The sequence below is a fragment of the Scleropages formosus genome, chromosome 17 (genome assembly GCF_900964775.1).
Source record: "Scleropages formosus chromosome 17, fSclFor1.1, whole genome shotgun sequence".
NCBI classification, from domain to species: Eukaryota; Metazoa; Chordata; class Actinopteri; order Osteoglossiformes; family Osteoglossidae; genus Scleropages; species Scleropages formosus.
This window is the reverse complement of record NC_041822.1, coordinates 2,307,323-2,334,678: the sequence shown is the minus strand read 5'-3', so window position 1 is coordinate 2,334,678 and position 27,356 is coordinate 2,307,323. Positions and strand designations below refer to the sequence as shown.

General features: G+C 38.7%; 1 protein-coding gene across 4 annotated transcripts in view; it reads left to right on the top strand.

Moving 5' to 3' along the window:
• The window catches only part of trpm3 (transient receptor potential cation channel, subfamily M, member 3), a 163,420-nt gene that overhangs the window by 78,704 nt on the left and 57,360 nt on the right, over nucleotides 1-27,356 (top strand). For all 4 annotated transcript variants that reach the window (XM_018760070.1, XM_018760069.1, XM_018760072.1 and 1 more), the window contains exons 2-4: nucleotides 22,607-22,686; nucleotides 24,113-24,314; nucleotides 26,870-27,083. In XM_018760070.1, the coding sequence (XP_018615586.1) occupies nucleotides 22,607-22,686; nucleotides 24,113-24,314; nucleotides 26,870-27,083 (496 nt within the window). The remainder of the gene's footprint in view (nucleotides 1-22,606; nucleotides 22,687-24,112; nucleotides 24,315-26,869; nucleotides 27,084-27,356) is intronic.

The following is a 27,356-nucleotide window of genomic DNA, read 5'->3' as shown; positions in this document are numbered from 1 at the left end:
GTCACTTTTTCATCCTGATCCAAAGAATGTCTTGTTTCTGTTGCAGACATGTATGAAATTCAGTGTGCATTCCTAAGGTGAAATGTGACTCATTAAAATGTTTCCCTTCAAATTTGGAGAGAGGAAATGAACAAAGTTTAAGCTTCTGCCAAACCCTGCAGGCACCGGTAGCATACAGTTTTATATGTTTATCAAAATGCCGTTTGAGTATTCTAGTAAACTGAGATGAGAAGGTGTTAAACACATTAGAGAAATCCTGAGCACAAATACTTTTTACATCATGTAATCTAATACTTAATAACAATAATAATAATAATAATAATAATAAAGTAAAAGTATGTTCTGCATTTCAATGTAAAATTTTCTGTTTTTTCCAATAAGACTGTTCAGTTATTACATTATTTTTGTGTTATTATTTTGTGTGTCTATTGTACAATTTCTGGATCTCAGGCTGATGAAAAATATGACATAAATTTCACAAATACAGCAGGAATTAGCAGTATATCAAGAGCAGTTACTAGATTTACACAGGTAACACCGTGTTGCTTCTAATTTAATTTTTTTAAGTCATTCATGGCTAGCGTGTGAGCCAGTAAATGACTACATCAAACAGTTGCAAACTGAATTATACCCAGACATGATATGTACAGTTCAAAATCAGAATCAGAATCAGAATGAGCTTTATTGCCAAGTATGTTTACACATACAAGGAATTTGTTTTGATGACAAAAACTTCCACAGCGCAGACAGAATTCTATCTTATAGTCTGCAAATGTCTGAACTGTTTCAGTAATTTAAGTAATTTCCATTAATTCATTGTGCTGGTGTATGTTAGGATTATGTTAATCCAATATCACAAGTATCATCTCAGCACTTTTTAACTGGTTAAATTGTTCTGAAACAGATTTCTTTAGAATTCACAATCCTTAGCCTTTGACTGTGGTTAACACTTAATCTTAGGAAGTGGCCTAACTAACACACCTATGGTCATCCAGATATTCACAGACAGACCCAAGGAGTAGGGAAGGTGAATTATAGTAATGCATTGGTCGTGTGCGTATCTGCAGCTTGCCTGTGTTCCATTGCTTTATTCTTTGGTGTGGGATTAGATCTCAACACTCTAAAATGTTAGTGGAACATTCAAGCAGATCTACACCTATTCCCACAATGTGTCATCCTGACCTTCGCAAGTGAAAGTGTGACAGATAAAGTACACCTTTTGGTATTATTATAACAGGGAAAAATAACACCAGAACAGTGTGGCTACAAAGCACTGAAGTAGAGAAACAAGTATCCCTATCTGACATCTTGAGTTAACTCTTCACTGGCTGCCACATGACTGACCTAAGGACTCAGAAATGTGACATTCTTTCATTCCTAAAATCATTCCTTTCCTCCTTACAGTTAAATCATACACCCTCATCATATCATCTTTTATTACAAAAAAAACAATAATGACAACATACTCTGGACCATGAAAAATGCAAAAATTGCTTTCAACTCAGGATAATAAGTATCGTGACATGCAGCTCAAGACAAGCAGCAATGGTCTTGCTGGTCTGTGTTGATGGGAATTCTGACTGGACACATGTTAAATTTAAATGATATTGGCTGGCTAATAACAACTCTGTTGATTTTCAAAAGCATTAAATGAAACTGCATACAACTATATAATATATACTTTGTAATTTAATAAACTAAAGCAGAAAATAAAAAAACACATTTTTCTTAAAAGATTACATTTTTCAAGCAATAGATCTCCACTATTAAAGTTCATAAACAAAGTATTATTGACCGGTATTTAAAATAACCAATATTATTATTTGTTTTAAGGGACACATCAAATCAAATTAATTTTTTGTCTTTTCTCTTTTCTGTTAGTTATTCCAAAATTTTGTCTAGTTTGGTTTGGCATGATAAAAACACTGTCAAATCATGCAACGCATGTAATGCATCAGTGAAAATTCAAATCAACCCTGAACAAACAGCACTCAAAACCTTCAAAACTACAGCATTCTGTGTACTTAAACACACTTAAACATTCAGAATATTTTTACATATTAAAAAATTTAAAAAATGTGAAATATAGGGCACTGGCATTGCAATTTGCCCCTTTAATGCATTACTAAACCTCTCAAGATACTCAGCCAAGTGCAGATTATTTTCCCATTCCATCAGCTGTGCATTTTTTATTGAGCAAGGCTGAAAGCATGTTGAAACTCTTCGAAGATTATTAATTAGTACACAACAAACCAGACTGTTGTCATTTTCGTAAAACTAGAACAAGCATGAGACTATAACAGCACAATCCTACAAGCAGCAGTTATTCAACACTTGTTTGCTTTAGTATCATATGTTCCTTTTTATATCATACTTTCATGTTTCTGGACACTTCATTTTTAAGATAAATGAAAGAACGGTTACACCTTACTCTGAAAAGTTTTTTGTGACTTAAAAAAGAAAAACTCCATCAGGATGAGGCCTCGCTAATGTTTTCAAATGTAACATCATGCTGGCTTTCCAGCCACAAATGGCTGTGCCACAATCGATTAGGCCACGGATGAGGGGGCGCCCCGGACGGCTTTGAAGAGGCCTGTGGGAACCCGAGCTCGCTTCAGCCGTGTCACTTCCAATGCGTCGCGGCCGTGCAGAAAAGGCGCTCGGCGGCCGTGCAGAAAAAGCATGGCTCCATAGGCCACGATACATTGAAAGCGACACAGCTAAAACAAGCACCGTGACTACAGCCTGGCAGTCCAGCTCCAGCCTGTACGTTCGTCCTTCTGTGACCGTGCCATTGTTCCTGCTGCCCTGGGGGTGGGGGGACCTGGGCCAGCATTTCCTGTCCTAGCCTTCCATACAGGGAAGTAGGAGGCTCAATACACTGTGTGCCATGGGGATAAATCTACCTTAATCTATCATGTGAGTCAGCATTGCTTTTAAAAGCGCTTAAAAAAGAAAAAAACCTTCTTAAAGCTCTTCTTATAACCTACTCCCCTGCACCCACCTTCTGAACTTGTGCTTAAAGGTGATTAAAACTGACTAAAATTTTGCTAATCAAAACACTTTTTGTGTTTGTTTTCGAGTCCAAAAAGATTTTTTAGGATTAAAAACAACCAAAACATGTGCAATATCAATTTTAAGTGACTGAGGAAATGTATTTGCAGACACTTGTTCTGACATGAAAGACATTTAGTCCTAAATGTGTCTGCAACACCATAGTGCCTAGATTGAGGGACTGGACCCGGGTTTGAATCCAGCTCTGTCTGTGCAGAGTTTGCATGTTCGCTTCATATTCGCTTAGGTTTCCTGCAAGCGCTCTAGTTCCCTCCCAAAATTTAAAGTATTTTAGCGAAATTTGTCAGTGTGAGTTACCCTTAGTATATTTGTATGTATGTGACTGTGTGGTACATCCCATATGAGGTGTACCCCATTTTATAATTTCTATGCTTAGTTTTGGACCACTGTGACTCTGCATAGGATAAGTTTCAGGAAATTGATGCTTGTACTACTTTTGATTGAGATATTTTAGCTATCAGATCAGGTCGGGAATTGCCATGTCTGCCTTATGCCTCTAGCCTGGAAAGGATGTTCCAAAATGACAATGTAGACTTTACTGTATCCCAACATACCCTCTGATATCAGCCCTATACTCACAGTGCAGGAGTATCCATTCCTGAGCCTCCAGATTCATTTTCCCTGGAGTCAGAGGATGAGGAGGATGATGGAACCACTGAAACTTGTGAGCCTTATACTTCAAAAGACCCCGATTTTTTTCCTGACTTCACGTCTTCTAAACCACACAACGCAAAACTAACTAAATGACCTCGAACTCTGAACTGCCAAAGTGTAAGGCAAAAGTCTCGGCCTCCAGACTGCAGCAGCAGAATCTTCTTTCTCAGGTGTTGCAGTGTGCAATTTTCGTGATCATCAAAAAGGTTTTGACTCCTTTTTCATCATGGAAGGTGAACTTGTAGCTGACAATGACATCTGTGGTTTGATGGAAACCCTCGGCATTAATCATAGTTCTGAAAAGTGGAGAGTCCATTGATTCATCGAAGACAGATGTAAAAGCCATGTTGTTGCATACTGGCAACAAGGTGCCATCAATTCCAGTTGGTTTTGCAGCCTAGATTAAGGAAACAACATGAAACTACTTTTGAACTATATAAAATATGAGAAGTGGCAACTTTGGCATCAGTGGCAGTTTGGTGATTACTTGAAAGTTGTTGCTATCTTGGGCTGCAGACATGCTCCACCATGTATAGCTGTTTGCTTTGTGAATGGGATAGCTGTGACAAGAATTCCCACTATGTGAAGAAGGACTAGCCACTCAGATGCTCAGTAGAACCTGGAACAAAAATGTTTTGTATCCTCCAGTAGCCAAAACAAAGATTCTGGTACCGCCCTGACATATCAAAGTGGGAATCATGAACAGTGGCGTCACTAGGGTTGGTGTCACGCAGTGTGGTAACTCACCCCAGGACCTCCTCCCGTACCAGATTATACAGAATCCTTAGTAATGTTGTTTGTACTAATGTTGATCGTAAATCGAAATTCCTATATATCACTCAGTGTACTGGCAAAAGTAGTGACATAAACAACTAGCAAAATTAAAATTACACCTTTAAATTACAAAATCATATGCACAGCCTAAATGTATTTACATTTACATATTTTCATGTGGTTAAAGTGAAATTCCTGTAAGAAAACAATAGAATTCGAAGTAAAAATGTTTAAGAACTACATCAAAATTATGTTTAACGTTATCAATATAGGTTCACAAATACTAATTACTACAATATTGTGGCTAAAACACCAGAAAATGTGACAAAATCAGCGACTATAAAAACAACAGCGGCGACGAAAACAAGAGTGCGTGCTTGTAGCACATGGAGACGAAACTAAGTGATTCGAAGCGTCATTGTAATTGAGTAATAATGAGAGCTCTGAGTGAAGTGCATTGGAAGGTTCAAAAAGTAAATGAGCACAGAGTTTACCCTTGTAGGTATATTGATACATGTCAGCTGGGCTTTATTACGAGAAATGTTTTTGTTCTTATAACTAACTACAGGGAAATTTTTATTAAAAAGAATACATTTCTGCTGAAACACTGCACAAAAATTTTATAGACAGTCATTGTGGTGTTGCCTGCTCTCTGGTGGGTCTGGGGTTCGAGTCCTGTTTGGGGTGCCTTCTGATGGACTGGTGTCCCGTCCTCGGGTGTCCCCTCCCCCTCAGCCTTCTGCCCTGTGTTGCCGGGTTAGGCTCTGGTTTGCCATGACCCTGCTCTGGACAAGCAGTTTCAGCCAGTGTGTGTGTGTGTGTGTGTGTGTGTGTGTGATTTTGGTGATTTTGGTGTTACCCCCTCTGATGGTGTCACCTGGTGCGATTTGCACCCCCTGCACCCCCATAGTGATGCCACTAATCATGAAAGACTTTGTTCAGGCTATGGATAAGGGTGGCAAATCCCTAAGGCTTAGTGAAGCAAAAATCACAGATGGCCCAACAAATTCTGAAATATGAAGAGTTTGACCATATCATATACAGGAATGAGAAGACAATGTGGCATGCTTTCCGGTCAGTGGCAACCAATTTTCTTGGAAACACCAAAGCTGACAACTACAAAGAGTTTGTAGGAAACCTATTGTTATCCCTTCAAAATACAACATGTCTTTGAAGGTACATTTCCTCCATGCACACCTGGATTTCTAGGCAATGCAGAAGGGTTGCCAGAAAAATGGAATCTAGCAATATTAGAACAATACTGCTAGACAGCATTGCTAGACAATACTCCTAGACAGTTACAGAGAGGCTGTAGAAGTTAAGTACAAGAGACAAGCTTGGAAATATATCTCCGGACATCAAGAATTCCAGTTCATAATGCTATGCCTAGCAGCACAAACTATAGAAAATTACTATCATGGTGGGTGACACAGTGGCACAGCGAATAGCGTTGCTGTCTCACAGTGTCTGGGTGGTGCGAGAGGATGTGGATTTGATCACGTCTGAACTCAGTCTGTGTGGAGTTTGCATGTTCTCCCCGTGTCTACATGGGTTTCCCCCAGGTGCTCTGGTTTCCTCCCACAGTCCAAAGACATGCTGTTCAGGTTCACCCATGGTATGTGAGTGACAGAGAGAGTGTGTGTGTTCCACTGATCTATGGATGAGTGACCCATTGTACGTAGTGTATCTAGCAGTGTAAGTCATCTTGGTGAATAAGGTGTGTGGGCTGGTAACACTACAAAGAGTTCGTTGGAAGTCACTTTGGAGAACAGTGTCTGCTAAATAAATGTATGTTATCTTCAGATGTCATCTCCTTTAGGTGTAATTTGTTTTGTCTTAATGATTAGATATGCTATAATATAATTTCTGTTTGCTAAGCTCCAGCAAATTAACTTGTGATTAAATCAGTTAAATTGCACTGGTTTGGAGCCATTGGAAGATACAGTGTGTTTTGCACCTGATGGTTGTGGGTCTAAATCCTATTACATGATTACGTTATCCTTCCACAGGTTCTTAAATACGTTCTTTCTGTTTCCAAAAAGAAATCTCTGTCATTGTTCAGAGAAAAGACTCATAATCTCATAAAAGGGCTTGTCACAGCACGCTTAAGCAACGTTCTCAACCTTAATTTCTCCAGTAAAAATAATCATCAGTATTATTAAAGGGCGAATGGTAAGATGCTCAGAATTAGAATGAAAAATCCATCTAAACAACACAATAAAACCCCCAAGCCACTCAAAGATGCAACATGCTCAGCTGGAATGGCTTTCTGTCTGTGCTCACCTTGATTACACCCTTCTTGCATTCCACAAGAGGAGTGACTGCTCTGTTCTGGTATCTGTCCGTTGGAGCGTAAACCTTAGTTAATCTGAAGTGTGCTGAGGCAAGCAGACTGAGAACTTGGAGGCTTTGTTTATGGATTTCCCACCCAGCATCAATAAAGAGGCACCATTTGGGAGGGCTCTAATTTTAAATCCACTTTAGCTCCTTATAGCTGCTGCATAAATTTTGTATATGCTCAATGACTTTGAAGTCACTTTTTCAGTGGTGTGAGATCAGTTTAATTGTTTGTGGATTTCTGCCCACACAACTCAGGATTAGCAAGCATTCACAAGAAGGACAGGAGATGTACAGTAATAGCCAAGGCTATCAAAATGTCAGTTTACATTATATTTTGAGTCACAAGGCTAATAGGGGCTTTATTGATCACTTCGATTGGGGCTAGGAAACCTTAAATTAAATTATGCGTATTGTCATATAACATAAATTAACAGATATGTCTATATCTGAAACAGGATTAATTTAGCTAAATTAATTTCTCAGTGAATGAATCATCTCCACTTTTCACTGAGGCCAACATATGCATTTGCAAGTAAATATATGTACATTGTCTTCTGTGCTTATAGTAGGAATTTTCCAGTGAGTCAGCTCTGACTGCTTCATATATTATTTAAACTAGAAGTGAGTGATATGCAGCACTAAGTGCAGGTGACTTCTCAGTATGTCAGCTCCTGGTTTACTGCCTTTCATGAAGAGTGTAGTCTCTGGTCAATATCATTCTTGTGTCCCTGTTCCTTGTTCCTTGTTTCTGGTTCCCTGGTGGCTGAACTAAAGGGCGCTGCTACAGGCAGAAACACAGAACACTGAAGAGACTCGTAGTGGTGGTTCTGTGAAGGATCCCTAGCCATCACATCACAGACAGGTCTTGAAAACGGAGTGCATTCATGTAAAATCTTAAATAACATTTGCACTTATCACGCTTGATGACCACCATTGATGTATTTGCTCTAATGCAATGTTTACAGGATAAGTTCAGTTAGGCAGTTAGTTACAGCTCTGTACCCTGGGTGCCTTATTTTGGCAAACATCATAACCCTTCCATTAGCTTCAGGAAATTGTCGTTAAAATAACTCCTAAGACTCCTGCAGGTCTTTTCTCCCATTAAAAACGTTCACAGGTTCTGAGAACTTAATAACCATAACTCATTAACAACATTGATCAAAAGTCTCATTTCAAAAATTCAACAGTAAATCATGTTCTTGAAATGAAAACTCTTCTGTCATGGGTAAATACTTTTATTATAAATATAGATGTATGATGTGTATGTAGGGTTTAATTATATGACCCTGGTTATGGCCTCAAAAGCATCAATGGAACTGCTCCCAGATATCTAGAGATCTGATCATCTTCTACTCCCCAGCTAGACTGCTACTCTCCTCCACCTCTGCCTGTTTGGTGGTCCCATGCACAAAAGGTCCAAAAGCAAACGCACTGAGGTTCTCGGTTCTGGCTCCGATGTGGTGGAACGACCTCAACCTCTCACGCAGAACAACTGAATACCTGTGCACATTTAAAAAGGGTCTTAAAACTCATCTCTTCCGGGCTCACTTAACCATAATGTGTGATGAACATTGGTTCATATGGTGGAAAGAAATAAACTAACTGAACTTAAGAATCACACGTCTGCATCTAAATGTATCTCTCTGTTAATGTAATGAACACATTGTATTTTCTACGAGACGTACGTCGCTTTGGAGAAAAGTGTCTGCTAAATTAATACTTGTAAATGGGAAATATGGCAGTCCAAAGAACATCAGTGTAGTTTCACTTTGACCTTGAGATGATTTTTCCTTCGTGTAACATTTTGAAATGGCCCTCAGCTTCTCTGGACCTTCTTGGTGTAGACTGGACTTCCACATCACTTGACACCACGTATTTCCCTGAGCCCTTCAGAAAAAAAAAAACTGCCAGTACCATGTTTTGCTTTGTCTTAATGTCATATCAACACTATGAAGCTAGTGGGACTGACCATCATATTCAAGGTCACACTTTTATTGGATCTGCCTGACAGGCAGGGCTAATGCTAAGGACAGGGACTTTAAAGCTTAACTTTTGCCACTTTAATTGTCAGACCAGAGTAAATGTGACATTTTTCAGTAATATAATTCAAGTGAATTAACCCTGAACTTGCCTCATATTCACTGGTTACCATTAAAGAAAAGTATGCGCATTGAGATATTGTACCAGTCAAAAGTTGGAACACAATTGCTGGGCATTAGTTTTATTTATTTCTAAAATAATGAAGTTGAAGTTTAGCCAGAGAGCCAGCATAATGTAGGACACCTGTGGGTTGCTTTGCTTTCACTTTTTTACTCTCTCCAGGTCATCCCATATAAGTATTGCCAGTTTGCCCAGGTGTTATCAAATTTTTTACTTTTCCTGCAAATAATTATAAGTAGTAATCATCAATAATTTGGTATTTCATCAGACTGCTGACAGTAGTTTGCATTGCATGTGTGGGGTGTTTAATGTGTTGTGTTTCCCATACCATCATTCTACCTTTGCAGTGACGATGCTTAGTGGCAATTTAGATTTTTTTTTTTTTTGCATAACTTGAACAGTAGAAGAATGGTGCTAGCTTGTTGCTTTCATAACTCATAAAAACATAATCCTTCCTTCTCCAGTTACAACTTCTGAGTTATTTACTTCTTAGCTTATATCAAGGCCATCCCCAACCTCCCATCAGTCCCCAGCACTACATCATTATGCATTACATCCTTGTCTCTTAGAGTACAGTTATTTGACATCGAGGAGCACGTTCATTGGTACTAACCTTAACTCTACACTCACTAAGGATATTTACTTACTCTGATGTATCTTTGATGCCTCATGCATAATGCAGACATGGCAAACTTTGATGCAGATTTGTAGAACCAGTGAATGCTGGTTGTCATATTGCCAGAGGCTTGGATTAAGTCGACTTTCCAGTTTGTTGCAGATGCATGTATAAATGAATCAGCAACAACAGAACACATAAACAAATATAATATACATACAATCTATAATACACAGGTACTGTTACACACAAACTCTGTGGAAGCTTATGTAGGTAATTTTTTTCAAGTGGTTAATATTATTGTACATTTCAGCTTTTCCCATAATACCCCTCTGATAGCGACCTTGTAATACTACTGAGTGTTTGCTGCTGTTTCATAAGACTTAGGGCAAGTGAAAACGAGTGCTTGAATTTAGTATACAGATAATCAATTGATTAAATAAATTTATGGCTTAAAAATCAAAAAAAAGAGAAAAACGCCAGAAAAAAAGTGAAAATTATTCATTTTTTGGAAAAACGCTGTCTAATTACATGTTGAAATGTGTAGAAAGGTCTTCAGAATGCCTGTACAAATGTGACTGAATGTAAGCTTTTGTCCTGAACAGTGAGTATTCAAGTGTAGAAAGCTGGTAGTGTAATGGTTAGAGCAGCTGCCACTGGACGCACAGGTTGAAATCCGATCTCCAGCTATAATACCCTTAAGGTACTTCTCCTAAATTGCCCAGCTATAAAAATGTGTAAGTGTTCGTAACTTGGCATTGTAAATTGGTTTCAAGAGAAGTGTCAGCTGAGTAAATATGAACATGTCTGAAGCCTAACATAAGGTTTCAGGAGGTTTCAAATATGCTTGAGGCCAAAAAGCCCCAATTGGATAGCAGCTAAGAAGAACTGTCATGTCTTTTTATTCAGAAAACTAATTATTTTGAACAGATTAATTTAATGGAGGCATATGTTTAAACTTTGTACATAAGTTCAGTTTGCATAATAGCTTTTAAATCCATTTGAAGTAAATGAAATGGAAGATTGTGTGAGCTGGTAGGTACTGCCCTGGCAGGGATGGGATTGAGTTGATAGATAAAGCACCACTGCCTGCCCCTGTCTTACCTCATTGAGGACCAGGTGCTAGCAGTTGAGCGGCATCAGGAGGGAAGTTAAAGCAGCTGGTCTGATGACTATGGGGAGGAATGTTTTGAAAGTGCTTTTCTTGATTTTTACAAGTTGGCCAAAAGGGTTCTTTTGGTTTTAGATAAACTCTGTTTTAAGTTCACCTCCACGCCACAACCAGCCACAACTGTTTTTGTCTTTGGAAAAATACCTTGCCCATTCATTTTAAGGCATTTAATTACGGTTTACAAGGAATTTTAACTGAAATTTCATAATTATCAGAACTTACTTTGAAGTGTTGCTGGAGTTCAGGTTTTTTTCTTAATTACAATAGAAAATAGCGAGGCCGGCCAAAAAACACATGGCGACGCCACCTGGATGCAGAAACCAACAGGATGGGCCACACCTGGGGAAAACTGGAAAAACTGGCCCAGGACAGAGATGCCTGGAGAGCCCTTGTTGACGGCCTATGCCCCAAGAGGGGTAGTAGGCATTAGTAGTAGTAGTACAATAGAAAATGCAATATAAAAATGTAATCATACGACAAGTAGTTCCTTGTTAAAAATGGCAGGGACAAAGTCTTTCATTTTCATCAAAAACATATCCAACATATCTAAAAATGACTATGGAACAATTGAAATTCAGCATGTGAATACTGAAAATATTGGTTGTATTTCAATACAATTACAGTAATATTCTAAATTCCCTATATTGAGACTTTGAGACTGATCAGTATTTAAAGTGACAATTGTAATTTAGAAATTAACCAGTGATGTGTGTGTTTTTCTGTTGATCGGTGCATGTTTAAGTATGAACTTCAGTTGTGATGGCTATAACATGGCTAGTTTCAATTTGTATTTTTGTATTTTACATTTACATATACATTTACATTTATTTCACATTCATCTATTTACAATTTTTTTTTCAGTTGTAATTTTCAGGTGAGTAACGATGTCTGACTTCACCTGCTCTCTGATACAGCATTAAAGCAATTCTTTGCGTAAAAGGAACACAGAGAAATGAATTCTCTGTCTCTTGAACTTGATACACCCTTCCCATGTGCATAAGTGTCAGCCATATTAGTAATACTCTCATATTCCTCTTGTTTGACATTTCAGATTCTGAATATTTTAAAAATTAGTGTGTTTCAGACAATGCTAATTAGTCAATGCCACAAATGGTACTCATATGAACTCATTTCTTTCCAAACTGTAATATCACATCCAAATATGAAAACAATTTCTTCCACATTGAATTGCGAGAATGATGGAATTTGTTGGCAGCTTTAAAAAAAAGAGCAAAATTGCGCTGGAGCCCTGGGGTCCTCTACACCCTCGAGAGGCCTGTATAATTTAGTATGATTTATCAGTGCATCTCTCCAGTAAATTTCAACCTGTCACTGCCTAGTTACAATTTCAATTTCCTTTAAACCACAATATGCTTCTGTCTCACACCAGATGATTTAATGTTAGCTGCAGTTTTCCATATTCGGTTTATATAGTGCAGGTTACATTGGGTATTTGGTTTCTTAACAATCTGGATTCCAGGTGTTTAGGTGTCCTTTCCCTGCTACAGTTTTAAAGATAAAAGACTTTTTCCTTTGGCTCTATGTTAAAGTAAAGCAAAGATTTAGATTTCAGCTGTTAACTAGCATTTTCAGACTGGCGTCAGTGTATAGACAAACTCGATTTTCATACCAACAAAGCCTCCTCTTTATCCCCTCTCATCTGTCCCCTTTATAGTTTTCACTGATGTCACTCATTTCAATAAAAGTCAACAATGAAAATTAATTCTTTTGTCATGAACAGTGGTGTCACTGCAGCATGAAACTCACAATGTTTCTATGATCTGTGGTTACACACTGAGTTGTGGTTTTTCCCTTCCTACTTCAGGGTTATGAGTTCAAATCAGACTGGTTCTTTTTACATTTAATTCAGTTTTCTCAGAGGACTGGTCAACATGACAGAGCATTTCTGTGTATGATGGCACTGTAAATAAAATGGTCATCTGTGCAGGGTGTACCTCACCTTACACTCACTCCGTCCTAGGATTTGATCTGGATCATCAGAACCCTAGTTAGGTTAGCAGATACAGAAGATGGATTGATTAGTTCCTGAACATTTATATAACAATTACTGATATAATATGATACTCAGGAAATATTGTTAAATTAACATGCAGTTTGAATCATCAATGACCTCAACAGTATAATTACAAAAAGAGACCTGAATTCTTTTGGAGCCCCTAATCTTCATCACTTTTAAACCAGGCTGATCACTTGATGTAAAACAACTTTGTTCAGCACAGAGAGAATTTATTGCTCAGTAGCAAGTACACAAGAAGCTCTTTGTGTTTTCCTTTGGTAGCCATTGTGACACTCGGTTCTAATCTAGTTGGATAAACAGTCTTTAGCAAATTTGAGCAGCTTTAATTATCTAGAGCTGTGAGCAAAAAAAACTACATAATCTTGTGTAAATGAAATTTTGGAAGAATGTGTCAGTGAAACAATGCACCGGCAATGGGGGCACAGCGTGTTACTTGCCGGTGCCTGGTGCAGGCCATGTAGAGGAATGCCATGTAATCACATTCCTCTACACAGCTCCCAATACCCACCAACACCGCTCATGTCTTACTCTAGATTTTGTTTGGGGCAGCACTTGCTTCTGCTGAGAAAGCTTTGCTATGAAGCGTCTAGTATAGACCTTCCAATGGAAATTTCAGAGAAAGGCATGCAAAACCAGGACACCAGCATGTACCTGGTCTACAGGTGCCCAGCTTGGTGGTCCTTCAGCTTACCATTCCCACATGTCCATAGTAAACCAGTTCCACTATCTTCTCTCTGTCCTCTACTGTCATAATGCAAGATGTCCATTGTTGTTAGCTGTCTTTAGTCCTCATGAATCTCAAGGCCACTTCATGCTACCTTATGCCACCATGCCATTGTCATATTCTGCTCAAAAGGAGGTGGAATAAAGCAGGGACTGCAGCACAGGAAATAAAGAAATAGCAAGAATATAGCAATATCTCTATGTAATTGCTAGCTTTAGATAAAAGCAGAAGTTTGCAGTAGGCAGATTTTTCTTTGAAATTCCAAGTGTACTGAAGTACAGTGTGGGTGATAGGGACAACAGGCAGTGTAGTGGTTAGAGTTATTGCCTTGGCATCTAAAGGTTGTAGGTTTGATCCCTACTTCTGCCTATAGTACTGTCGAGAAAGGTACTTACCCTAAATTCCTCCAGTAAAATTACCCAGCTGTGCAAATGGGTGAATAATTGTAAGTTGCTTTGGAAAAAAGTGTCAGCTGAATGAATAAATGTAAAAGATTTCAGTAGATGTCCCAAAAATGTTGGTTAGATCAAAGATTTGCATTTCTACTCTTGTCCTGTCTGTTGGCACTTTGTGTCAGACATCATCATGCCTTGATATAGTATTCCTTGCTAGATTTCAAAATGATTTTATTCTGCTGAAGGATATGCAAGAATCTTAAGAGCTGGAGCAAAATTTTTACAACAAGAGAAGAAAAAAGGAAAAGAAACAGGAAACTTTTTAGTCTAAGGTAGGCAGGCCTTTGGAAAAGTATAGAAGTATCTCTGAGATGTATGTCACTTTGGAGTAAAGCATCTGCTAAATGAATAAATGTAAATGTAAATTCACAGTATATTAGTCAGCAAAGAAAGCATATCAATACAGCTCTGGGTTTGCAAGACCTCCTGCAATACTTTTATGCAGAAAGAAAGGGGTTCGATGCATGGAGGTCAGACTGCTCTACAATAAAACCAGCATAAAATACCTGGCATACACCCATGAGAGAGTAAAGCAGCATTTATTGAGAGATTTCATTTCCTGAGCATCTTAAATAAAAATAAAAATGAAAGTGAGGTGCTGACAAATGTTCAAGATTGTTAAAAATGTCAAATATGAAAAGGGGGAAATTCCCCTCTAAATGTAGCTAAATATAGAGGGGGTATGGTGGCACAGTGGGTTGGTCCTGGTCCTGCTCTTCGCTGGGTTTGGGGTTTGAGTCCTGCTTGAGGTGCCTTGTGACGAACTGGTGCCCTGTCCTGGGTGTGTCCCCTACCCCTCCGGCCTTACACACTTTGTTGCCAGGTTAGGCTCTGGCTCCCCGGGTGGGACAAGTGGTTTGGACAATGACGTGACATTTAGATGAATATGGACACAAAGACAAACAAAAACAAAAAGTGCTGAAAAGTGCCACCATTCAAACCCTATAAAAACTATATTTTAATTTTTGCGCAAAGTATAACTGAAGTGTCAGGACACACTACAAGCGCTGAGCTATAAAAGGTATTAAGCACCTTGTGTAGGTGTCCAGTGAAAGTATTCTGGTTGGCTGGTTGGTGTGTTCTTTCAATTGTTCATTATGTCAAACATTTTTCATATGACATGGTAAGACAGTATTATAACAGGTCTTGTATGGGTGGTGATGATCATTAAAAAGTCAGATACCTGCTTCTGTCATTCTGACAAGGGTGGTGAATGGCATCCTAATAAAATAAAAAATTTAACAACACCACATTTTTTCCTTATGCTGATCACAGTAATTCAGTGAGCAGCTCAGGCTCACTGAAATAGATATCAGTTGTGAATGTCTTTCTCCTGTCTCATGGTTTACTTAGAGCAGCCAGGGTCATTTGGGGATTGTAGGATAGGATTAAAAGGAAGGTGTTGATGATGGAGAATAGTGCTCAAATAAAAGTCACTGTAAGCTTTTAAAACCCTTCTGGGAATAAGTGATGCTAGGCAGGGTGGCTCTTCCTTCCATGCAATTTTACCACAAACTCTCAGAGCTGTGAAAGCTGTTAAATCAAATCTACGTCAGAAAAAAAAGACTGTTGCTAAAGTTGTGTTTGACTGAGTATCCTTTAATATCTGTGAATTTTTTAATACATTGCAAAGCATGATCAAGCTGAGATTTACTCTGTATATAATTTTCCATTTCCTCTCATACACTATTTCTGAGAAGTTATTTCAGTGTGAGTTTTTGCAACTTCTCACTGACAGAAACGGACATGTTTGGTTCAATTTGCGCATGGTATCTATTACAGCATTGAATGTTCCAGGCATTTTCTCAGCTGTCAACTTCTCCTGCTGCAAAATGAATTGCGATCCAGCTTTTAGCGCAATGAGTGTCTTGTCCATTGGGGGTTCCTGCAAACAGGTTCAGTAACTCTCCTTTTGCCCTCACAAAGAATGCTGAATTGTGTGGGAAGAAGCTGTCAGACCATTTGGGAAGTGTGTTGTGGAAATATTTGTTATCTGTTGCTCTGGCATCTCGAAGGGTTTCCCACTTCGAAAAAATTGTTTCTGGTTCTTTCCAAGAAATATTTGACTAATGCTGCTGTGTCTCGTTGCTCATTTAACTGGGCTGTGTCTCTATGTACTATCCCTGACTTTTCTGTTTGAATACAATGCATTCCAGCAGAAGATACAAGGGGTAATTATATAACATTTAAGCAACAAACTACATTGCTGCACATAAAAATTGGCAAACACTAGTTACGCTGGTTCATTGGTACAAAAAGTAAACACAAGGGAATAAAACAGGCCAAGGCAGTAAGAACTTAAATTAGCTTCTTGTTATTTCTGGCAGACAAATCAACTGAAATAAAGGATCAGTTTTCAATGTGGAGATAAAGTCCTAGTCTCAGCTTGAAAACGATTTTTAATGGAGAATTTCCTCTGACAGTTTAATTTAGTACAACTTTTGCACTAACTTTTCTGTCTAGAAAATCAACCCCAAGAGCTTTAAGTACCACATCAGACATTGCAGTTGTAATTCCTTGCAGCCTTTTCATCATAAGACTTGTTGAAGTTAAATCTCTACCCATCTGACTCTCCTCCCATTGTCTGTTACTATAGCCTTTCTTCGTATACGGTACAAAATGGTATTTACTAATACACTTCTCTTGACAAGGACATATATTATGTAGTCATTTGTTTTAATGGTTTAGCATATTTCATGAGGTGAACAGAATTTCTCCTGGCAAATGTGTTAATGTGTAATATTATTCAGAAAATAATCTTCTAGTGGCATGTTCTGCATGGTGGCATAGCAAATAGGGTTGCTGTCTCACAGCATCGGGGGGGTGTGAGAAGATGTGAGCTTGATCCCCGCTCAGTCTGTGTGGAGCTTGCATGTTCTACCTGTGTCTGTGTGGGTTTCCTCTGGGTGCTCTGGTTTCCTCTCACAGTCCAAAGACATGCTGTTCAGGTTCACCCATAGTGTGTGAGTGACAGAGAGAGTGTGTGTGTTCCAATGGTGTATGGATGAGTGACCCAGTGTAAGCAGTGTATCTAGCAGTGTAAGTCACCTTGGTGAATAAGGTGTGTGGGCTGATAACACTACATTAAATTTACTTGAAGTTGCTTTGGAGAAGAGGGGCGTGGTGGCGCAGTGGGTTGGACTGGATCCTGCTCTCCGGTGGGTCTGGGGTTCAAGTCCTGCTTGGGGTGCCTTGTGGCGGACTGGCGTCCCGCCCTGGGTGTGTCCTCTCCCCCTCCAGCCTTATGCCCTGTGTTGCTGGGCAGGCTCCGGTTCCCCGCAACCCGTATGGGACAAGCGGTTCTGAAAATGTGTGTGTGTGTGTGGGTGCTTTGGAGAAAAGTGTCTGCTAAATAAATAAATGTAATTGTTTCATTCTCACACATTTTTCCTTAAGGTTTTGCAAACTGACAAGATACTGTATGTTTTTATGGTATAAGTGGCATGTGAAAAAATGCAATATTCCTTGAAGATACACATTGTCTATATTGGATCCATTCCTTTACATTTAATTTTGTCATCACATACTCTATTTTCATTTGCTACACTCCAATGTGTAGTCATTTCTATCTGTATGTGAATCCTTACTGAGCTGTATGTTCACTCATCAGTTGCAATCCTTTATATATTGCAGTATATTGAAAGCTTTCTTAAACCCTGTTGATCTTAAATTCACGCAAGCTATATTTGTTTTTTGACTTAACAGGTGCCCTTAATAATTAATTGCTTTCATACCACTTAGTATTTTTGTGTGTTTCATGTGTTGGTGTTCATAGATGTTTGGTTCATGAGCTTGCTCTTGTGATGTGTTCAGCCAAAGTGCCTCTTATTAATGTCTTATTAGTCTTTTAAATCCAAATAACTTTAACACTATATTCCATTTTGCAGTGCTTGGCATAGCTGTTTTATTTTAGCAAGTTTTGGGGTGGAAAGTCCATCACAGATATGTGAAAACTAAAAGCAGCATCTTATGCCAAGTCACGTTTTTTTAGGTGTTTTTCAGAGTGTCCTTCTTGCCAAAAATCTAACAACAACACTTGCATCAGATTGCATCAGTGTCCACTACCGATTCAAGAAGTAGTCCTGTCTGTGATACAGGAGAAAACGTGGGACAGCTCGCGAACGGGACTGTGTCTAACTTGAGGATTTTAATTCAACCATCACTGTTTTTAAACCTGATTTGTGAGTCCAACACCCTCCATTTGACATCTCACAGACAAAAACCTCACTAAGTTTCACTCACCTCCTAAACATTAAAAATTCCTTAGAAATGTCAGTTAGCTGCATTTCAGAAGCAAATGATTCTTCCGCCACTGTTGAGAAATTATAGTTGAAGTTATTTTTTTTTTCCCCAGAGTTGAAATTTGAGCTTTGAAATATACAAAGTCTATGGAGCATGAAGGAGGGTTACAGGTACAAAGAGTCTGGAGAAGAGGCTCCCTTTCCACCTACTGCACTTACGGCATACATTCTTAAATGTATTTGGCACATATTAATTGGTGGTTTCTCTTCTCTTCACTATGGAATGTAAACATGGAATTTTTTACAATTGCCATTTTATCATACACATTCAGAAGCTAGTTTTTTTGTGTACTTGAGTGTATTTAAAAGACACAAAGGAGCTGAAATTAAACTTACAAGTTTCTAAGAAGGAGTGTGGAACCTGGCAACACCCGTGTGCCAGTGAGATCGGAGCTGAAGGGATTTGTTGTTGTTTGGGCGTCGGATTAGAGGTCCTGGACCGGACTTCGTTGTTTTGGCCCTGCGGTGAGGGCGCCCAGGCCATCTAATGAGGCTAATCCCACAGCAGCGCATTCCAGGTGCCTAATGGGGCCCAAGAGCTGGGCTAGCTTTAAACTTCCCAGCCAGACCGCTGAATGGACAAGTTGTTGGTTGTCCAGTCATGAGTGAAGTTAGCCCTGGAGCAGGAGCACCAACAGCAACACACTCATTACGCCAATGAGGGTTTCCTGCAGAATGGGACGTAAGGACAGGTATGAATTGTTCTGCAAAATTGCAGCTGCTTGTTTGCTTCTGAGAACTTCACTCTTACTTGAAGGGTGTGTCTACAGCACTTTATTTTGCTGGTACAGTATATCTCAAAAGTTTGAATTCACCAGGTCAACCTGGGAAAAAGTTGTATGAGATAAACAGGAGAGAAGAGTGAAAGCAAAGCAACCCACAGGTGTCCAACATCTCTGGGAAAGTTGTTGCAGAAGAGCAGGAAAGACATGTCTTGCTCATACTTGATGAAAGAATGTCATGTGGAAAACAAAAAAATTGCTTTCCACCAGTGTACCCAAACTTTTGACTGGTACGGGAATTATGTTTGCTGTAAGAGGACATTTCTGGACCTTTCACACTGGGCTAAATGTATTGGTGTATTGATTGTTTTCTTTTCAACATTAAATTACAGTTTAAAATGTTAAACTGTGGTCAGTGATTTGAGAAACTTCCTCCAAAACAAATGTTTTCTTTGCTGCCATTATTGTGCAGTGAGTAAATAGTTCTGTCATGAGAATGGAAAGAAGTATACTTCAGCTCAGACGTTCTTCTCGGAAGAAGAAAATAGAATAGAAAGGACAATTCAATAAGGCTGAAGTCAGTTCTAAGGGGCAGTGGCATTGAAGCTTTTACAGTTCAAATATTTTCCCATCAGCAGGACTCTTAATATGAACTATAAAGCTAATATAATTCCGTGTCTATGAAGAGCATAAATACAGATTCTGCAACAAATCAAGCATATTCAAGCCTGCAAAAGGCAGCACCCCACTGCCAACGTGGCGGGTTGCCATGAAAAAGGCTTCCCTTATGATAAATCTGAACCACAAACCAGGCTGTCAACAGTACTCGTACCATGAAACTATGTCAGAATCCATCAACAAGACTTAATGGTGGAAAAATGTACTGTTCCACCAATTCATCCACCAATTTTTGCCTTTTTATTCTCATGGTCTTTTGCTCTTGACAGATGCTGACAGAGCCAGAATTTTTTTCAGCATTTTCAGAAAAACCCTCTCATTACATTTTACAGCATCATATTTCCGGAATATATTATTTTATACCGTATATTACAGCAGCTTATTAATCCTTAAAATGCAATGAACATGACATATCTTCCTCCTTGATATCCTCATGTTGTTTAGCCAACAAATTACATTATTAAAATTAATTAATACTGTCTGATATATGCATGTAAAAGACAACACTGAAAACAGAGCGAGACACCAGTGTTCTTGTCATGTGGTGTCAGAACATTTGTTAACAGTAACCATGTGATGTAGGAGGGTAAATCTGAATATATTTGCATTTATTCATTTAGCTAATACTTTCCTCCAAAGCAACTTACAATATTAAACTACCTACAATTATTTAGCCCTTCAGCTGGGTAATGTTACTGGAGTAATTTAGGGTAGGTACCTTGCTCAGGGGTATTATCCCAGTGGTGGTGATCAAAAATGCAACCTTTGGGTCCCAAAGCAGCAGCTCCAACCACTACACTACCAGCCCTCCCTAGAATTTGCAATATTAAATGCATGATCATCGACAAATTTTTGATTATCCACAAATACTTTTTGACTTATCCTTGTAGTTAATAATTTAAAAAATATTATTTTCTTTTAATCATGTCACTACCTTGTCTCTCTGCTGTGAATCTTTCAGTGCTGTTGTTCTTTGGAGGAACATTGTCACTTTCCCTGTGTGCACTGGTGCATTAACAATTTGAATGCATCGTGGAGGACAGCTGCTTCGGAGCACTGAGTCACTAAAGCCTGGCGATCCGAGACACGGTCACTCTTTTTTAAACAGTAGTTTCCTTTGAGCGGAAGTGCACACAACAGTGTAGGGGAGAGGTGTTGAGGCAATGCGATGCCATCAGGACTGAGCCACAGAGCCGCATAGAGAGCACGAGTTTATGTCACATCAAAAAGCAGAACACCACCGACTGCCTCTTTACTAAAGAAAGGCCAATAACGCTACCAGCTTGCAGCTTCTTTCTTTTACTCTTTACGTGTCCCTTTGCAGAGCTGAACAGCTTTTGCAAACTTAGATATAAAAAGCCATGTCTTAATTGTGAAATATGCAATAAAAGCATGCTGCCCTGTATCATGTTCTCATAGGACTGAGGCATTCAATATTCTCAGACATAATCTGACTGCTGAACTTGTTTGCCTCTGTGTTGTTTAGTCCAATTACTGTATTTACTAGCACTGACATTCAGCAGTGTACAATCGCAGAACTTCCACTTCACCACCTCTAGTCACTCACATCACCTGTAATCTACTCTAACTTGCTGGAGCTCTGGACTTTGGCTTCTCCACTCCATAGAAAAACAAGTTCTCTTATTACTTCTAGCTTCTTCTACATCCTCTGATAATGATACAGCAACACTTTGATCCAATGCCCTGCACAGAGGTACTACAGCCAGAAATAGAGATCAAACCTGCAACCTGTGGGTTGAAAGAGAACAGCACTAACCACTACGCTATCAACCATCCCATCAACAGCACTGAGAATTTCAATAATTAGAGTGAAAATTCCAGTGAATGACTGCTGTGCTTTCAAAATACAAAAGAGACTTGAATCTTCTTTCATTAAAATATTTTTGTTATTTTTCAAACCCCCTCCTGTTTCCAACTGTTATTTTTCTCTGTGGATGAGGGCTTTGCCATCAGGTGCATAATAAATGTATCACTGTCCACAGGTAGGAACTGTGAGCAGACAGAAAATTTTGAAAAAGTGAGCTGATGCCTTAAAGTCTTACACATAGAAAAACAGAACCAATAAACAAATCCTCTGTAAAAGCAGGAATTAATGTTGTATTTTATGCTGTTCGAAAATAAATTAATATGATCTTCTCTTGCAAATACTAGAAGACTTAAACTGGCCCTGGATCAGCACTGATGAACATGTTTTGCCAACATTACACCAACAAAGCACATTTATATAATTTGGCTTCCTTATGTCAGCAGGAACAAGAAAAATGGCAGTTTTGCTTGAGATTTATGATGTTTAATGGGTCTCAGTTGCATTACATTCACCAGACATGAGAGGTCCAAAAAGAAATTCATGAATGAGATGCTGAGAATGATACCGATCATTTACTTTTCTTAATTTAGCTGACACTTTTCTCAAAAGCAACTTACACTGTTAAGGTTACAAGTATTACAGTTACAAGCTTACAATTATTTACATTTACATTTATTCATTTAGCAAACACTTTTCTCCAAAGCGATATACATCTCAGAGAAAATACAATTTGTGTATTACATTAGGAGAAAGAGATGGACCCATTTATACAGTTGGGTAATTTTACTGAAGCAGTTTTTAGGGTAAGTACATTGCTCAAGGGTACTACAGCCAGAGGTAGGGCTCAACCATGCAACCTTTGGGTCCAAAAGCAGAAGCTCTAACCCCTCCACTACCAGTTTGTCTTACTTTTTTTTTTTTTTTGGGAGATGTATAAAGTGTATGCAGTTTGGTTCTTTCTTAATTATTGTCCTTTTCTATGTCTTTGATCTCGTGACTTGTTCTCCTTTGTCAGATCTCACTTTCCCAACTGAAATTACTGAGAATTTTTATCACTCTTGTGTCCATAGGCACAGAAATCCTGGATAGAAAGAGCGTTCAGTAAGCGGGAATGTGTCCATGTCATCGTGAGCACGAAAGACCACCACAGGTGAGAATTGAGTTGTCTGTAAAGGTGCACTAGAAGGATTCCAAAAGAACAGCACAGCGGACCACCTGAATAAATATGCTGTGCCCCTGGCAAAAGAGACAGTGAGAAACAAAACTTAGTTGAAGATTTGCTTTATTAAATGTAATTATACAGAACTGAAATGTAAGACAAAGCATATTCTATTTGACTTTAATTAATTTGTTGCAGTTAACACATCACTTCTACAATTCTTCCATTATTCAAACAACAATGTGGAGGGAAAATGAAAGAAGCCTTGCGCATGGAAAGGACGCAATGATACGACTTGAAGGAACAGTCCCACACAAACAAATTAATGGCGTGCAGAATGATGGCGGCTTAATGAGGAAAAGCCAATAAAATATTCATTAGGAACCTCACAGCCACGACAGTACTCTGATGGGTTTAGTTGAAATGCCATACAGTGTGCCTGTAATATGTTCTCTCAGACAGACTTTCATTTGAGGCTCGTTAATAGAGAGAACTGCGAAATCTGAATTAAGCTTCAATTACCACAGTTTGACCTTCGGAATGGAAATCAACTGTGTGTCTGTGGCCATCTGCCCTCACGCAGAATATTTTTTGTCCACGCTTCATTTGACAAGTTGTCTTTATAATCTTGCCGAGAAGATAGCGTTCTTGAAAGGTTGGTTCCATCTGATTGCTGTTAAAATTAGAATTTTTTTTTTGTTTTGTTTTTTGCGTAAAAACACTGAACAGCAAACAGCACCAGCAGAGGGCAATTAGTTGTTAAATTATGGACTATTAACCCCACTGTTCATCACTCACATAATAACAAGGCATGATTACATAACTGATTGTCTGCACATAGGTTAGTCCTTGGATTTGAAATAAAACTGCAGAGCACTACAAGTTGTAACGATAGCTCTAGCTTTCTAACTGAAAGAAATCGGTTATAGTGTAACCTGATACTGAGGTCATCTCAGGGAAAAAACCTGTAAAGTTAATATGTTTGTCTGTTTAATTAATGTTTTCAACTATGTATAATATGATACTACCACTACATAGTAGCTGACAGTATATAACTAGTGTATACATACAGTACTCCCATCCTACAACCTGATGAAATTGAAAATAAATTAGTCATGTAATCCCTTGTAATCTAAGACTAATTAAATTTTTATTTATTTAAACACCCATAATTGCAAATTACTAATTGGTGATTATTTAAAACATGCATCATTTCAAAAAGCCTCACCCCATAAAGGATCCAAACACAAACCAAAACTTAACTTTTCCAAACTCTGCTTTTCCACACCTATATCACAAATATTAGACTACTGTTTTTTGTGTGTCTGTCACTTGCTATCTCACAGTGAGCTGGCTTGCCCTGTCACTTCCTATTTTGATACGAAAGAAACTAATGTGCGATCTCCTGTTCTCACAGGTGTTGCTGCGGACGCCTGATTGGCCAGCATGTCGGTTTGCCCCCCAGCATCTCCTCCAGCCAGAATGATAAGAGCGAGCGACTCACCAAAAATGACAGCCTGTTGGAGAAGTGGTCCATCAGCAAGCATACACAGATCAGCCCCACAGATGCCTTTGGCACCATTGAGTTCCAGGGAGGGGGGCACTCCAACAAAGCAATGGTGAGTGGCAGTGGCGTCACTAGGGTTGGTGTTACCCAGTGCAGTAACTCATGGTGTCACCCCCCACCATGAACCTCCTCCCATACAAGACCATACAGAATCCTTAGTAATGATTTTTGTACTAATGTTACTTGTAAATCGTAATTCCCCTATATCACTGAATTAAATGGCAATAGTAGTGATAAACAAAGTAGCAAAATTAAAATCACACCTTTAAATTACAATATCATACTCACAGCCTAATATGTATTTACATTTAAATCGTTTTGTGTAATTAAAGTGAAAATTTGGTAACAAAACAATAGAATTCAAAGTAAAAATCTTTAAAAGCTACATCAACATTTTATTTTAACGTTATTGATATAGGTTCACAAATACTAATTCCCACAAAATTGTAGCTAAAACACCAGAAAATGTGACAAAATCAGTGACTATAAAAACAACAGTGGCAACGAAAACAAGAGTGTCACTGTAATTGGGTAATAATGAGATTTCTGAGCGGAGCGCATTGGAAGGTTCGAAAAGTAAATGAGCACAGAGTTTTATCCTTGTAGGTATATTGATACATGTCAGCTGAGCTTTATTACAAAAAATGTTATTGTTCTTATAACTAACTACAGAGATATTTTTATAAAAAATAATACATTTCTTCTGAAACACTGCACAAAAATTTTATAGACAGTTATTAATTTACCCCCCTACTGACACCGCTGGTGAGTGAGCCATGAAGATCGCATTCCATGTCAGCCAGACACAACAGTGCCATCCTGAGGTTCAGTGCAGGGAGACTAACCCTAACCTATAGGTTACACCAGCCCGGTGTAGAGAGTCTAAGCCAAAAATGTGCCAATACCATATCTGATTATAAAGGAAAAACTGTAAATCTGCACAGCCATATAAAAAGGCACTGATTAAAAATAACACAGCCTCAGTCAATTACTCATTGACATGGCCATATAACTAGTTTGGGATTTTTTGATGCATAAACAGTTAACCAATCTGTTTTCTGTGGAGAAAGGTTACATATGGACCATGCAACCATATCAACCTTTTCAGACATAACATTTCTGAACCCAAGAATTGCTAAAATCAATGAAATTTAAGTCTGAGACCTTTCACTGAGTGAAATGATAACAAGGCACTCAAGCATTAAGCTACAAGCAAAAAAGCCTCACTGATAGTCATGTCAAGGTAATCAATTCATAACTCTTCATCCATATAGAATCAGACTGAAGCCGGCAGCCACTGGATTTACACTGAGTAGAACGCTGGAACAACACTGGAATGAACACTAGTTGAACATGTAACATTTGCCCAAAGAAAGTTTCAACTCCGGGCAACAAACTATGGAACTTTGAGGTCACAGTGATGAACATGAGTGATGAGCGTTTTATGCAGCTACTTGTGTGATGAACATCAGTCCATATGATGAAGGATACTAACTAACTGTACTTAAGAATCACACGTCTGCAACTATGTCTCTTTCTCCTAATGTAATGCACAAATTGCATTTTCTATGAGATGTATGTCACTTTGGAGAAAAGCATCTGCTAAATGAATACATGTCAATGTAAATGAGATGCCATACCACAAGCCAGTTAAAATGTGCTGAATGCAAACACATCACAATGAATACAAACATCTGTAATTACATTTCCTGAGGGTGCTCATAAAACACACACACACACACACACTTTCTGAACCACTTGTCCCATACGGGGTCGTGGGGAACCGGAGCCTACCTGGCAACACAGGGCATAAGGCCGGAGGGGGAGAGGACACACCCAGGGCGGGACACCAGTCCGCTGCAAGGCACCCCAAGCGGGACTCAAACCCCAGACCCACCAGAGAGAAGGACCCAGTCCAACCCACTGCGCCACCGCACCCCCCTCTGCTCATAAAGCAATAAAAACATAAAGTTGGGGGTACTGCAATACCTCTCTTCTTAATAATTTAGACTTATCTAAGTTAGAATTGAGTAAATAGGTTTCACCTTTTTAAGACATTTATAAAGATATTTTATGTGTTTCATAGTAAAAGGGGCTCTTGCGCGTCTGGTGTTATTGCTCACTTTTTATTGTTTACTGTGTCTTATACTGATACATTATTCTTTTGTATTCACATCAAAATTTAAATACTGAAAAAATTCTAATTGAGGGATTTGATCTTGAGGTCACCCAAGACCACGTTATTTTTTCTTTTTACCTAATAAAATCTTGCTGATTAGACACTGATAATTTGAGAAAATCAGCGCCTCAATCAGATAGTTACTCTAATTACTGTTTTTATAGTAATAGCTGAACTGTACCTCCTGGTACTTAAATGTTGGCTTGAAACCTGAATGAAGCAGAATTTAATATTTATTCATGTTTATTCTTATTTTGCATGTGACAGTACTGCTCATGTTTAATTTCTGAATATTACAGGCAATTGGTCTTTTTCTCATTCACATAGAGAAATACAGTATTTTTTTTTGTCTTTGACAAATTCTTTGCAGAGCTGACATATAAAATAGAACTATATAACCGTTCTCCTGGGTTTCGGTGCTCTTGCAGTATGTCCGGGTGTCTTATGACACCAAACCTGACCTCCTCCTGCACCTTATGACCAAGGAGTGGCAGCTGGACCTCCCCAAGCTCCTCATTTCCGTCCACGGTGGCCTGCAGAACTTTGAACTGCAACCCAAACTCAAGCAGGTCTTTGGCAAGGGGCTCATAAAGGCTGCCATGACAACAGGTGCCTGGATCTTCACTGGAGGAGTGAACACAGGTGAAAGAATGGTTCTCACTAAGATCTCTACAGTCAATGACATGGAGACACCATGTCCTGACATATGCATAGTTACAGTACTAAACCTAAACAAGGTGAAAACTGATCAAATCAGTGATTTTTAATGTAGGGTAGTTTCTATGTCCATACAGGCTGATGCTACAAAGTGACTCACAGTATTAGACTACTTTATACAAATTGATGTTTTTACTGTAACATTTTACAGTAACTATCTACTCAGTGGTATTACATTGGTGTTAGAAAGTGGGGCTT